Here is a 13,695-nt window from a genome sequence, read left to right on the forward strand (position 1 = left end):
AGTACTTGTCTAAACCTCTGACTATTACTTTACCTGATGGCCAGATTAAACTTGTCAAAATCACTGGTACAGTTGTGTTAAATGCAGATATAACCTTGCATAATGTGCTCTTCTTATCTGATTTCAAACACAATTTGCTTTCTCTTGGTAGGCTTTTGTCTGATCAAAGACTAATAGCTAACTTCACTTCAACTGAATGTCATGTTCAGGATCCTTCCACTAAAAAGATCTTATGTTCAGGCTGGAAGACTGATGGCATATATCAATTTAGAGCTGCTAATAACACTGTATCTCGTCAGACTGTTTGTAATTCTGGTTTTTCCTTTTCTGCTGCTACTGTTCTTGCTGATGTAGCTTTATTACATGCACGTTTGGGTCATTCTTCCCTTAGTACCTTGAAGCATGTAATACCAGGATCAATACTAAATAAAACAAACAGTTCTTTGCATTGTGATACATGTTTACTTGCCAAGCACCATAAAATGCCATTTCCTATTAGTCAAACAGTCACTTCTGCTGTGTTTGATTTGGTTCATATTGATTTGTGGGGACCATATAGAGTAAAAACTCTGACTGGTGCTTCTTAATTCCTTACAATTGTTGATGATTTTAGTAGAGTAACTTGGACTATGTTACTTAAATCTAAAGTTGATGTATGTCAAACATTGCTAAATTTCTTTGCCTATGTTAATACCCAATTTCATAAACAAATTAAAGTCATTAGAAGTGACAATGGCACTGAGGTAGTTCAGGAAGAATGTGGGCAGATGTTTCTTGACAAAGGCATAGTACATCAAAAGACAATCCCTGGCAATCCTCAACAGAATGGGACTGTTGAGAGAAAGCACAGGCACTTATTGGAGACTGCAAGAGCTCTCAGGTTCCAAAGTCACTTACCTAAGAGGTTCTGGGGTGATATGATTCTAGCTGCCACCCATTTGATAAATTTAATGCCTACTGTGGTTCTTGGTTGGATGACTCCATTTGAGGTCTTATTCAAGACTTCTCCTGATTATAGTCATCTGAGGGTAATTGGCTGTCTATGTTATGCAGCACAGAAAGTAGGGGATAAGTTTGAACCAAGGGCATCCAGATGTGTGTTTCTTGGCTATCCTTTTGCTCAAAAAGGTTACAGATTATATGATTTGGACAAAAAGAAAGTAATTCTTAGCAGAGATGTTCTCTTTCAGGAAAAACTTTTTCCATTTGATCCAACATTCAACTTTGATACAACTTTGAGGGATAGTGCAAATCCAGATTTTCCAAAATATTATAACAATAATGCACAACATTTCTCAGAGGTATTGCATTCTGATATCTCTGAGACTGCTGATAATGGCACTCAAAATTTTGTACAAGATAGCTCTCCAATTATGACATCAAATACTAATACTGGTGACACTACACAAGACCTCAATATTATTCCAAATAATACAAATGTATCAAATAATATCCCTGGTGTCTCTCATTCTGCTCCTGAACCATCTAGGAAATCAGGAAGGTCAAGGCAATTGTCATCCACACTCCGTGGCTTTGACTGTAAAGGAATGCCTCCTTCTCTCACTCCTTCTTCTGTGAGTTATGCTGCTGATTCTCCTAGTTTGACAGGGTACTCTGATGACTATCAGAGATCATGTCATAATGTTCTCAAAGTTTTTGAGCCTGCTTGTTATAATCAGGCCAAAACAAATCCTCTCTGGGTTGAGGCCATGAACAAGGAATTGAAAGCTTTGGAGGACAATAATACCTGGGTTTTGACACCTCTTCCTAAGGGTAAGAAGGCAATTGGGGCCAAATGGGTTTACAAAATCAAGTTTAACCCAGATGGAAGTGTTGAAAGATATAAAGCCAGGCTAGTTGCTAAGGGGTATAGTCAGGTTGAGGGCAAGGACTACAAGCATACTTTCAGTCCAGTTGCTAAGCTTACAACAGTTCGGCTTTTAATTGCCTTAGCAGCAGCAAGGCAATGGTCCCTACATCAGCTGGACATCAATAATGCCTTTCTCCATGGGTTCTTAGATGAGGAGGTCTACATGAAAAGACCTGAAGGGTACACATCCGGGCACATTGATGATGTTTGCCTCTTAAAGAGATCTTTGTATGGCCTGAAACAAGCATCAAGGCAATGGAACTTTGAATTGTCCAAGTTTCTCATAGGTCAAGGCTTTGTCAAATCCAAATCGACTATTCTCTTTTACTAAGTCGATTCTGTGGTTCTTTTACTGCAATTGTGGTATATGTTGATGATTTATTGGTCACAGACAATAATGAGAGTCACATTACTCATATTAAGCATGCTCTTGATCAAGCTTTTACCATCAAGGATTTGGGGCCACTGCGATATTTTCTTGGCATTGAAGTTGCCAGATCTCAGTCTGGTATTCTCTTGAATCAACGAAAATATATAGTTGATATCATTAAGGATGCTAGGATGGAAGACTGCAAGCCTACAGCTTCTCCTCTACCTACTGGATTGCGTTTGTCCACTGACTCAGGTGGCATTCTTGACACACCTGAAGTATACAGACGGCTTATAGGCAGGCTACTCTATCTCAACATCACTAGGCCTGACATCTCCTATAGTGTTCAGCAGCTTAGTCAATTTTTAAGTGAGCCACGCATCCCACATTATCAAGCTACTTTACATCTCATCAGATACCTTAAAGGCAGTCTTGATTTGGGGCTTTTTATTCTCGCAAAAAATCGATCCGCAATTGCAAAGCTCTTTGGACGCGGATTGGGTCACTTGTGCTTACTCGGGAAGGTCTCATCGGCTATTGCATATACTTGGGTACCTCTTTGGTGTCCTGGAAAACTAAGAAGCAATCCACTTTTTAGCAAATCATCGGTGAATCGAGTACGGAGCATGAGTCGGGCGGCTAGTGAAATCACTTGGCTTCGAACTTTTGAAGGATCTCGCATCTCATGGTTCCCATGCCTACTACACTCTTCCGTGATAACCAGGCTCTCAAAGACATTCTTTGCAAATCCCGTTTTTCACGAGAGAACTAAACATCTGAAGTTAGATTGCCATTATGTTCGAGAAAGAATTGCTGAAGGATTGATTAAAACTGCTCATGTCTCTAGTGCAGATCAGCTAGCTGATGGTTTTACTAAAGCTCTTACTAAACAACAGCATGCTCACTTTGTTGTCAAGTTAGGTCTTGTCTCTTCATCCCCAAGTCCAACTTGATGGGGAGGTGTAGAAGTTACAGCAGCCTCTAACAGAATTCTGTTAGAGCTGACTCATCGCCACATCACCCGCACAACAAACTTGTAACTAACTTTAGGAGTTTGTTACATTGATCTAGCTTACTCTTTAGCATTTCTGATTTGTATATAAAGGAATGTACATAACAGATATTGTAAGTTAACAAAATTGGTAATAAAATTTCCTCTTTTATTTAGCTTGATGTTTCTTCCCTTCTAAAAGCTTAAGTTTACCTCCATTAATGGAGTATTGATCAAGCTTGAAGGTTTCTTCAATAGGAGTTTGCAATTACCTAGGGGATCTAAGTAATCCAACTACCCTATTGTGGAGGAGTTGGAAACTCTTGAAAAATGAAATGCCTACATTATCGCAAAAAGTAGGCAACCAAACAAGTCTCAATTTTGTAATTCATGGGATTTTGCAACTCCCATGATTTACAAGGGGCAACCAAACGAGGCCTTAATATTAGTGATTTTAAGACTTAGAAGTTCTGACCCAAGTCTTTGAGCGGGTGAACGATTCCATGTCGCTCATCCATTGAGCGACTACAATATTGTTTGGGAAAAATAATAATAATGTATGTTAGAATATTCGAATCCATTTTAGATTATTTTGAAACTCACCCCATTTTATTTATTTCTTTTGTTTTCAACCCCATCTTTTGAAAAAAATTCTTATTCCTCGATACATAATTTGCATACACCATGACTAGAGCTGACAAGTCTTACCCGACCCGGGCGATTTGTTCTGAACTCTAGCAAACCCGACCCGATAACATCCGGGAACACTGCAACCCGAAGCTGACTCGGTCCGATGACGACTCGTAACTCAACACTCATGATGATCAGTGACCCGAACCAGACCCTATCCGACCGACCTGACACTGATATGATTAGATTGATGACCACGGCAATTATTAAGCTTAATATTGATCAAAATGAAAGTGATTTTGTGTTTATCTTGATACGTTTGACTTAATAATGAAATAATTAAACCAAATAATGGTTAAAAGCCGAATTTAATAGTTAAAAATTGAAGTAATGCGATAAAGTAACCGACCCTGATAATGACCTGATCCAAACCTGACCTAATCCAAGACATTATTTGACACGAAATGTCCGACTAGACCCCAAAGGATAGACTGGCCTAAACCTGATAGAACCCGACCTGACACACCCGATTACCACCATCTATGACCATGACCATGACCATGACCATGACCATGACCATGACCATGACCATGACCATGACCATCTCTTTGGCCATTTGGGAAAATAACTAAATGAGCCAAATTTTAGGGTTTAAGCAAAACCCCAAAATCACATTCAATCCGTTTACCAGAATGAGACGATCATCTTCATCTCATTCAACAATCTCCCTTCTTCGAACTCTATACCTCAGACATTTCAGTACAAAAACAAAAACAAGAACAAAAACAACAACAATCAACACTTTACCAACAATCAATACTTTACCAACAATCAAAACAATCCCTTTAGTATACAGATCTAATGCTTTACGACAATCCCAAGAAGTTTTAACTGATTATTTCCGCAACACAGGAGCATTACCCTTCAATTATGCTGAACAAATAATCAATAACTCTACATATTCAATGTATGAAACTCTTTCAAAATATCCCTTTTCATATTCTGATTTCAGGTCTACATTTCATAAATTCATTACGGATAATCCCATCAATGATTTTGCTTTTTTTTATGAAAGTATTGGTATTGATTATCTCAATATTCATAAGTTTTTGAAACCCAATGTTCAGTTTTTTAATGATGATTGTATTGTTCTTGATGCTGCTTGTTGTTTTGCTGAATTCGGGTTTCCTTGGAATAAGTTAGGTAGGTTGTATGTTGAGGACGAATTAATTTTTAGGCAGAAACCTGAATTTTTGAGGAGTAGATTAGATAGGTTGGTTTCATTAGGTTTTGATAAACAGCAGGTTTTTGACATTTGTGTCGCGTTTCCGGGTTTGTTGGAGGAGGAAGGTGATTATGATGCATTGTTGGATCATTTGAAAAGGGTTTTTCTTGATTTTGGGTTTCCTTTGGATAAGTTATTTGTTGAGGAATTTTTAACTTTTAGGAATAAACTCGAGTTTTTAAGGGGGGCATTAGATAAGTTGGCTTCATTAGGTTTTGGTAATCAGCAGGTTGTTGCCATTTTGTTGGCGTTTCCGGGTTTATTGAAGGAGGAGGAGGAAGGTGCGTTGGATTGTGATTTTGATGCATTGTTGGATGATTTGAAAAGGGTTTTTCTTGATCTTGATTTGGAGAGTTGTATGGTGGGAAATTTGGATGTTTGGTTGGAGGTTTGTGAGAAAGTTAAGGTTTTTTACGAGCTTGGTGTCGAGAAAGGGGAGTTTGGAAACTTGATTGTAAAGGGGAAAAGCATTCTGACTAGTTACCCTATGGAGGTTTTGGCTGAGAAGGTAAAGTTCTTTTCAAAGTTACGTGTTAAGAAATCAGAAGTTGGTGTCTTGATTCTTTCAAACCCTGAGATATTGAGCATGAAATTCGATGATCGTGCGATTTCAGCTTCAAGCATCTTGGAGCGTTTTGGGCTACGTAAGAAAAAATTGCCATCTTCATCTCTTTCAACAGATCCTTCAAAAAACAGATCTCATGCTATACGACAAGCCCAAGAAGAGTTAACTGATTATCTCCACAGCAAAAGAGCATTACCTGTCATTTATGCTGAAAAAATAAGTAAAAACTCTACACATACAATTTCTGATATTATTTCAAAATTACCCTATTCACCTACTAATTTCAGGTACACATTCCGGGAATTCATTATGTCTGATCCCATTAATGAATTTCATTTTTTTTGTGAAAGTATTGGTATTGATTATCTGAATATTGATAAGCTTTTGAAACCTAAAGAACAATTTTTAGAACATGATTCTATTGTTCTTGATGCTGCTTGTTGTTTTGCTGAATTCGGGTTTCCTTGGAATAAGTTAGGGAAGTTGTATGTTGAAGACGAACTAATTTTTAGGCAGAAATCTGAGTTTTTGAGGAGGAGATTAGATGGGTTGGTTTCATTAGGTTTTGATAAGCAGCAGCTTTTTGACATTTGTGTCGCGTTTCCGGGTTTGTTGAAGGAGGAGGAAGGTGGGTTGGATTCTGATTGTGATGCATTGTTTGATGATTTGAAATGGGTTTTTCTTGATTTTGGGGTTCCATTGGATAAATTTGAGAGGTTGTATGTTGAGGATGATTTAATTTTTAGAAAGAAACTCGAGTTTTTGAGGGGGGGATTAGATAGGTTGGCTTCATTAGGTTTTGGTAATCAGCAGGTTGTTGGCATTTTGTTGGCGTTTCCGGGTTTGTTGAAGGAGGAAGGTGGGTTGGGTTGTGATTATGATGCTCTGTTGGATGATTTGAAAAGGGTTTTTCTTGATTTGGATTTGGAGAGTTGTATGGTTGGAAATTCGGATGTTTGGTTTGAAGTTTGTGAGAAAGTTAAGTTTTTTTACGAGCTTGGTGTCCAGAAAGGGGAGTTTTTAAAGTTGATTGTAAAGGGGAAAAGCATTCTGACTTGTTACCCTATGGAGGCTTTGAGTGAGAAGGTCGAGTTCTTTTCAAGGTTGGGTTTTGAGAAATCAAAAGTTGGTGTCTTGATTCTTTCTAACCCTAAGATATTGGGAATAAAAATCGACGATCGTGTGATTTCAGTTTCAAGCATCTTGGAGCATTTTGGACTTTGTAAGGAAAAATTGTTATCAGTAGAACAGAATTACAAGCATGTATTTGGTCGGAACAAGATGGTCAATTTGCCAAGTATTCTCAGAGCTATGGATCTTCATGAATGGTTTTTCGATAGGATGATGCGCGGATATTGCGAGTTATTTGATAGTTATGATTTGAGTAGTCCTGATGATGGCTTAGATGAGAATTATGCAGAAGGCTTGAAAAGCCTGGAGACTGTGAGATTGCATTCTTACTTCCTCAGTAAATTGAAATTTTTTCATAGTATTGGTTTCGGAGAAACCGGTTCCACCATTAAGCTCGTAACTTCTGCAAGGGGTTCATCTAGTGCTTTGCAAGAACGGTTTGATTTCCTGTTAAGTGAAGGGATTGAGTTTTCCAAGCTGTGTAAGATGATGAGTCGTGCACCCCAAGTGTTTACTCAGGAGATTGACAGTCTTAGGAAAAAAATCAACTTCCTTGTCGAGGAAATTGGTTTACCTTTGGACCACCTCGAGACTTTTCCAACTTATTTGCAGTATAATCTAGAGAAGCATATCAAGCCGAGATACAAGTTTCATGTATGGCTAACTGATCAGGGTTGGTGTACCAAGAAGTATACTCTTTCAACTTTAATTGGTAGAAGTCATAAAGCTTTCTTGTCACACTTGTCTCGTATACATCCAAGTGCACCTCAGCTGTGGATGGAGCAATATGGGAATAAAAAAGTTGACTGATGAGTTTCGGAGAAGCAAAGTTTCTGAGAACATGAATTTGAAGTATGCCCGTCACTTGTGGCTGTTGAACGCTTTTTCTCGTATTTATTCAAAGCTGACCGTCGCGCCCATGGTAGCCCCTTGACCATCCCTCTTCTATTAAATATAGTACGGAGTAAATGATGAGTATTTTAAATTTAATTTGGAAATTTACACAGAATTTACAATCCTTGTACAATTGTTAAACTAGTTTTACTGTAAGCGCAACTAAAGCTTTTTTGCTCCAATAATGCAGCTCGCCACAGTCCCTGGCGACATTGTCTTTGTTATTAACCAAAAAGAGCACCCAAGATTCAACCGGAAGTTTGACGATCTTTATGTGGAGCATAAGCTAACCTTAACGGAGGCACTTTGCGGGTTTCAGTTTGGTCATCAAACCTGATCAATTCAAGGCGATCAATGACGAATGCATGCCACATCACCGAAGACCATTCATGAAAGGTCGATTGTATATCCACTTCAATGTAGAATTTCCCAGTTACTTACCCGCGGATCAATCTCTAACATTGAAGAAAATATTGCCATCCAAACCTGGAAAAGAGGTAACCGAAATGGAGATAGGTGAGTGTGAGGAGACCACACTTCACGATGTAAACATGGAGGACGAGATGAGGCGCAAGAAGCAACAGCGCTTCCAGGAGGCATATGAAGAAGATGACGAGGGTGATGAGGCAGGCTCGATGCCTGGGGTTCAATGTGCTTAGCAGTGATTTGTTCTTGTAAGTTCATATTGAATAAAAAATGTGTGTGTGGTTGCGCGAGCATATTTTTTATCATCATTGTCAAACTTTAAGCATCATTTCTCCCAAACTATTGCCTTCAAATTCCCATCTACTGTCGGTGTGAGCAACGCCATCCTAATCTGTCACAGAATATGGATCATGGGACTCGAGTTTTATCCGCAGATTCAGATTTTTTGGCCATATCATAAGAACAAGCTTGATAGGTGAAATCTCACCTTGGTTCTTTTCATGGAACTTGTATCTGGGCTCGATATGGGTTTCTAGATTATACAGAAAATAAGCTGGAAAAATCTCGAGATAGTCCAAAGGTAAATAAATTTCCTCGACAAAGATTTTAGCCGAATTATTGTATTTTTATAAAAAAAAAATTACAAAACAAAAACACACTTAACATGGAGCATAACGGCATCATCCCTTGTCTCCAAACCACTACAAGAAGAGAATATTCTTCATGTTTAAGATTTGTGCTCAAATTTATATATCACAAATTCTCACGGGTTAAATAAAATCCACATGGAAGGATAAAAACAAGTCTGATTCCCTATGCATTCTATTTTTTGTCTTATCTACCCATGTGGGTGATAATTGACCCGTCACAAATCTGACGGATATATCCGTTACAAGTGAGATCCTATTATTTATATATTACTAGTTGTATCGCCCGCGTTTTTACGCGCGATACTCCAAGATACTATTAATAGCTTGGAGAGAATTTCTAGCCTAGTCTCTTTTTTTTCAGCCAAATTTTATAATTTAGCTTTGGCCATTTCATATTGAAACATGTCCGGAGTATGGGAAAAAAATTACAAAGGAGTCTAAATACATCTATCATTTCATGAAAATATTATCTATCAACAACCAATTTATAACAAGTTAACAACTTCTTATAGCTTCACAAGCGGCATAGCATATAACACAAATATTTTTTTTTGGTAGCATATGTAGCTCGGCAAAACATCTATCAACAACTTATAGCTTCACAAGCGGCATAGCATATAGCATATGTAGCTCGGCAAAACATCAAGATGTAGTACAAAAAAACCTTTTTCGCCTTATAAAGTCAGAGCATTTAAAATTTTCCGTGGATGCCAATAAGTGGAAGATACATTTTTTTTTTTGTTCTAAACAAGTGCAAGAGATTAATTTCTCAATTTTACAACTGAAAAGAAGTTTAAGGAGCGCGAGGAGAGAGAAAGACAAAAAAACCCCTAAAAACAAAAAAATTCCCAAATCGATTTTTCCTCGCCGGCGACTTCTCCAGTCGCCTCTTTAGGTCGCCGGCGAGGCTGCTTCAACCCCTTCTATTCCTGATCCTTTTTCGCATTCTTGTTTCGTGCTGACCATCTACTTCATGTGGTTTTCTCGAGTTTGATCAAGTTCTCAAAATCGATTCAGGTATTGATTGACTTGTCCTTGTTTGTTTTCGTTCAACTTCTGCTCCGATCATTGTCTTTTCGTTTTTGCCATGAATCGATTGGTATCCTGCTTGCTCTTCGAGTGAACTACGGTGGTGGGTGGGTGTTAGTTTGGAGTTTTTTGTTTGGGTGCTTAGTTTGGAGTTGCTGGGTTTTATTCTTTTGTTGCTTCTATTGTCTGGGTAAAAACGATTGGTGTTGCTTCTATTGTCTGGCTGTTTTAGTTTGGAGTTGCTGGGTTTTGTTCTCCGTCGAGGCGTTTATTCCTTTTTCGGGTTTTCTGAGTCGTTTCGGTGTTGTGGTGTGTTGTATCCTTCTTAGGAATTGTGTATCTATGTCTTCCGCTAACGTTTATCAAAAGTTTCTTGAAGCTTTTGCTAGTGCCCATGTCAGCGATGGGTTTATGGAAAATAATGGGGATAGGATGTTAGGCTACTTTATGAAATTGCAGGGTCAGCTCGGAGCTTAAAGATAATGGGAACGGTCTTTTTAGGCAAAATGAGTTTGACAGTGCCGCGGAGTGTTACGATGAAGCTTGTAAATTACTTAGTCTGAGCTTGGGAGATATTGGAGGTGAAGATATTCAGTCGATATCTGACCTTGCACTTTCTCTTATGTCTAATATGGCCGCATGTGCCCTGAAACTTGAGGAATACAGAGCTGCCTCGGGTTTATGCTCCATGATTTTGAACACATTCCCTCGTAATGTTAAGGCACTTTTTCGTAGGGCTGTTGCTTATATGAAGTTGAAAAGGTTTTCGAAAGCTGAATTGGATTTGGTTCAGGCCTTAATGGTGGAACCAAGTAATAAGGATGTGTTAAGGGAATTAGAGGTGGTAAAAGGTCACCTTCTCATAAAGGAAAATGGGAAAAGAATGCTGGAGGTTGCTAATGAAGATTGCGTGGAGAAGAACAACAAGAAGTCTGTTCATGTTTCGGCGTCTGATGTGGGTATAAATGATGGTGGTGAGAGCGTGGTTACGGAGGTGATGGAAGAACAAAGTGATGTGAGTATAAGGGATAATGAGAGTGTGAGTATGGAAGAGACGGAGGTTCAAAGTATTTGTGCTAATAAGTCAGTTCTTCAGTTCTCCAAAAAGGGTGGTGGTAGCTCTACTTTAAGGATCCCAGCAAATTCTTATCAAAAGTTGCTGGAAGGGAAAACGGTGAGTTTTTACCGTAAACGTGATTTGTCAATTTTAACAATTCGAATCCTTAAGGGTGAGATTCCTAAGGAGTTAGACTCTATAAAGGAACAATGTTACTAGAAGAGGAAGAAGAAAAAGAGGAGAGATTCTAAAAAGGGAAATTCTAAGATGATGGGGGCAATGAAGGAAGACATTACCCCCTCCGATGTTATCAAGTTAGAACCTGATATTCCTAGCGTAAGTTTGAGCTCGTCCACTACTGGAGTCGTGACGCCTTGCGCATCTTCAGTTTGTGACAATTTCCCTCCTCTCGATACTCTTGTCCCCCAAGCTGAGGATGATTTTAATGACCATCAGCCTTTCGTCTTTGTTGCTCTCCCTAAGAAGTGTAAGATTCTCTCAGTCAAGAAGTCATCAGGCGCCCCTTTTCCTCCTCTGTTTTGCAGGTACCCCTCTACTCATCATGTGCACGAGAGACAGAGAATCACCACGTCCAAGAGGAATCAAAGTAAAGGGGAGGAAACCCCAAGACGCAATTTATCTACTTTCTCAAAAAGTAGATCTCTCTCCCATAAATTTCTACGTCCTCGTGGCGTAAGTGTGTCTTGGTACTCCTCTGAAGCTCAGTTGTTAAAGAAGAGAAAAGAATTATTCGCTCAATTGCCCAGCTCTGATCGTCCCGCTAAGAAGCCTTTATTGGTTGTCAATCCTATCTGTAATTTACTTGCTTTTTTTTTTTTGAAGGGAGTAATTTACTTGCTTTTACTAATAATGTAGTAATAAATCCGACTCCGAAAGTCGGGTAGGTACTTTGTAAGAACATTTTCTTTACTGCTGTCAAAAAAAAAAAAAAAAAAAAAAAAAAAAAAAAGTTGACACATTCCTTAACATTCAGTAGTATTGTTGCATTTGTCAAAAAAGTAGTATTGTTGCGGTTAAGCAAATACAAAACTATGAAACTAAACAAGCAAGTTTGAGCTTGATGACTTGCAAAAAAATAGGAGATAGATAAGTGAAACTATGGGCAAAGGTGGTGGCGCTGATTAACCCCGCCCCTTGCACGCCAGGCTGGCTTACCCCTGACGCCTCCGCCATTCAAACAAGTAACCGACAGCCACCACCTGCCACCCTAGCAACCCTAATTTCACAAATTCTAATTTATCTAACCCTAATGTATTCATTACATAATTATTTACATGTTCTTATCTTGATACAGAGAGTAATTTAATCAATGAAGTAAGAAACATTACTTGATTATGAGAATTAAGATTAATAATTGGGCAATTTGATGAAAATTTAACTAAAAGAGAGAATTTGTTAAATTTTTTCATTAGAATAAGGGTAAGAAAAAAAAAATTTATGGCATAAAGTCCATAAAATAGTAAATTTTGTTCATAAAAAAGTAGTTAAGTTTTTTTACCCACTTTCTTTCTCCATTTCTTAATTAACAGACGAAATTTAGGCCTCGTTTGGTTGCCTCATTAAAAATGGGGAAATTGGAAAATCCCATGAATTGGGAAAATGGGAGTTGTTTGTTTACCCAAAATTCCATGAATTCTATTTTCCTAGGCATTCTCAACTCCCCCATAGTGGAGGAGTTCAATTACTTAGCCCCCCCAGGTAGTTAGAAACTCCCGTGTTAATTTAATTCATGGATGCCAACCAAACGTGTTTTAGGCAATTCATGTGAATTGTCCAATTCACGTGTTTTGTAAAAACACGGGAAATTAATTCCCGTATGGCAACCAAACGAGGCCTTAGTCTTAGACAATCCGGTATGTACCGTTTTTCAATGTTTTTGAACTATTAATTGAAAAAAAAAAAACATTTTTTCTTTTTTCTCCAAAGAAATTAAGATCATATTTTATTCCTCGATTTTTTTTCTAGAACGGGGTAGAAAAAATAAACAAAATGGGTGTAGTTTCAAAGTAATTATCTAAAATGGGTGTACATCAACACTGAAACTAGTTTCGGATTCAAGTCGTTGTCTCCCTAAGCCACTATATCTTGGGCAACAAGTTAATATTAGTGATTTTAAGGCTTGGAAGTTCTGACCCAAGTCGTTGAGTGGGTAATAGGCGATCCCATGTCGCTCACCCATTGGGCGACTACAATATTTTTTTTGGGGGAAAAAAAACAATAATGTATGTTAGGAGATGCGAACCCATTTTGAATAATTATTTTGAAACTCATCCCATTTTATTTATTTCTTTGGTTTCCAACCCCATCTTTTGAAAAAATTCTTAATCCACGATACATAACTTGCATACATGACTACAGCTGACAAATCTTATCCGACCCGAGCGATCTGGTCTGAAGTCGAGCAAACCCGACAAAATCCGGGAACACGACAACCTGAACCTGACCCGGCCCGATGACGACTCGTAACCCGACACGACGCGATGATTAATAACCCGAACCAGACGGACACATCTGAGATCGCCAAATGTTCGGGCCCGATCCGATATTGACCCGATTGGATACTGACCCAATTAGATTGATGACCCCGACAATTATTAAGCTTAAGATTGATCAAAATGAAAGTGATTTTGTGTTTAGATTAATACGTTTGACCAAATAATGGTTAAAAACTGAATTTAATGGTAAAATTAATGCGATAGAGTAACCAACACCGATAATGACCCGCCCCAGACATCATTTGACACGAAATGCCCAACTCGATCCCAAAGGGTAGGCT

The 13,695-nt window shown here is 38.4% G+C and overlaps 1 protein-coding gene across 1 annotated transcript; it reads left to right on the forward strand.

The window, feature by feature from the left end:
• The first annotated feature begins 4,502 nt into the window (after nt 1–4,502).
• Nucleotides 4,503–7,760, forward strand: LOC141605229 (transcription termination factor MTEF18, mitochondrial-like). The gene has a single exon (XM_074423920.1). It carries the CDS (start codon nt 4,554–4,556, stop codon nt 7,650–7,652), a length of 3,099 nt encoding a protein of 1,032 aa, XP_074280021.1. The 5' UTR covers nt 4,503–4,553; the 3' UTR covers nt 7,653–7,760.
• Nucleotides 7,761–13,695: the final 5,935 nt, after the last annotated feature.

Source organism: Silene latifolia, chromosome 10 (assembly GCF_048544455.1).
Source record: "Silene latifolia isolate original U9 population chromosome 10, ASM4854445v1, whole genome shotgun sequence".
Classification (NCBI taxonomy): Eukaryota; Viridiplantae; Streptophyta; class Magnoliopsida; order Caryophyllales; family Caryophyllaceae; genus Silene; species Silene latifolia.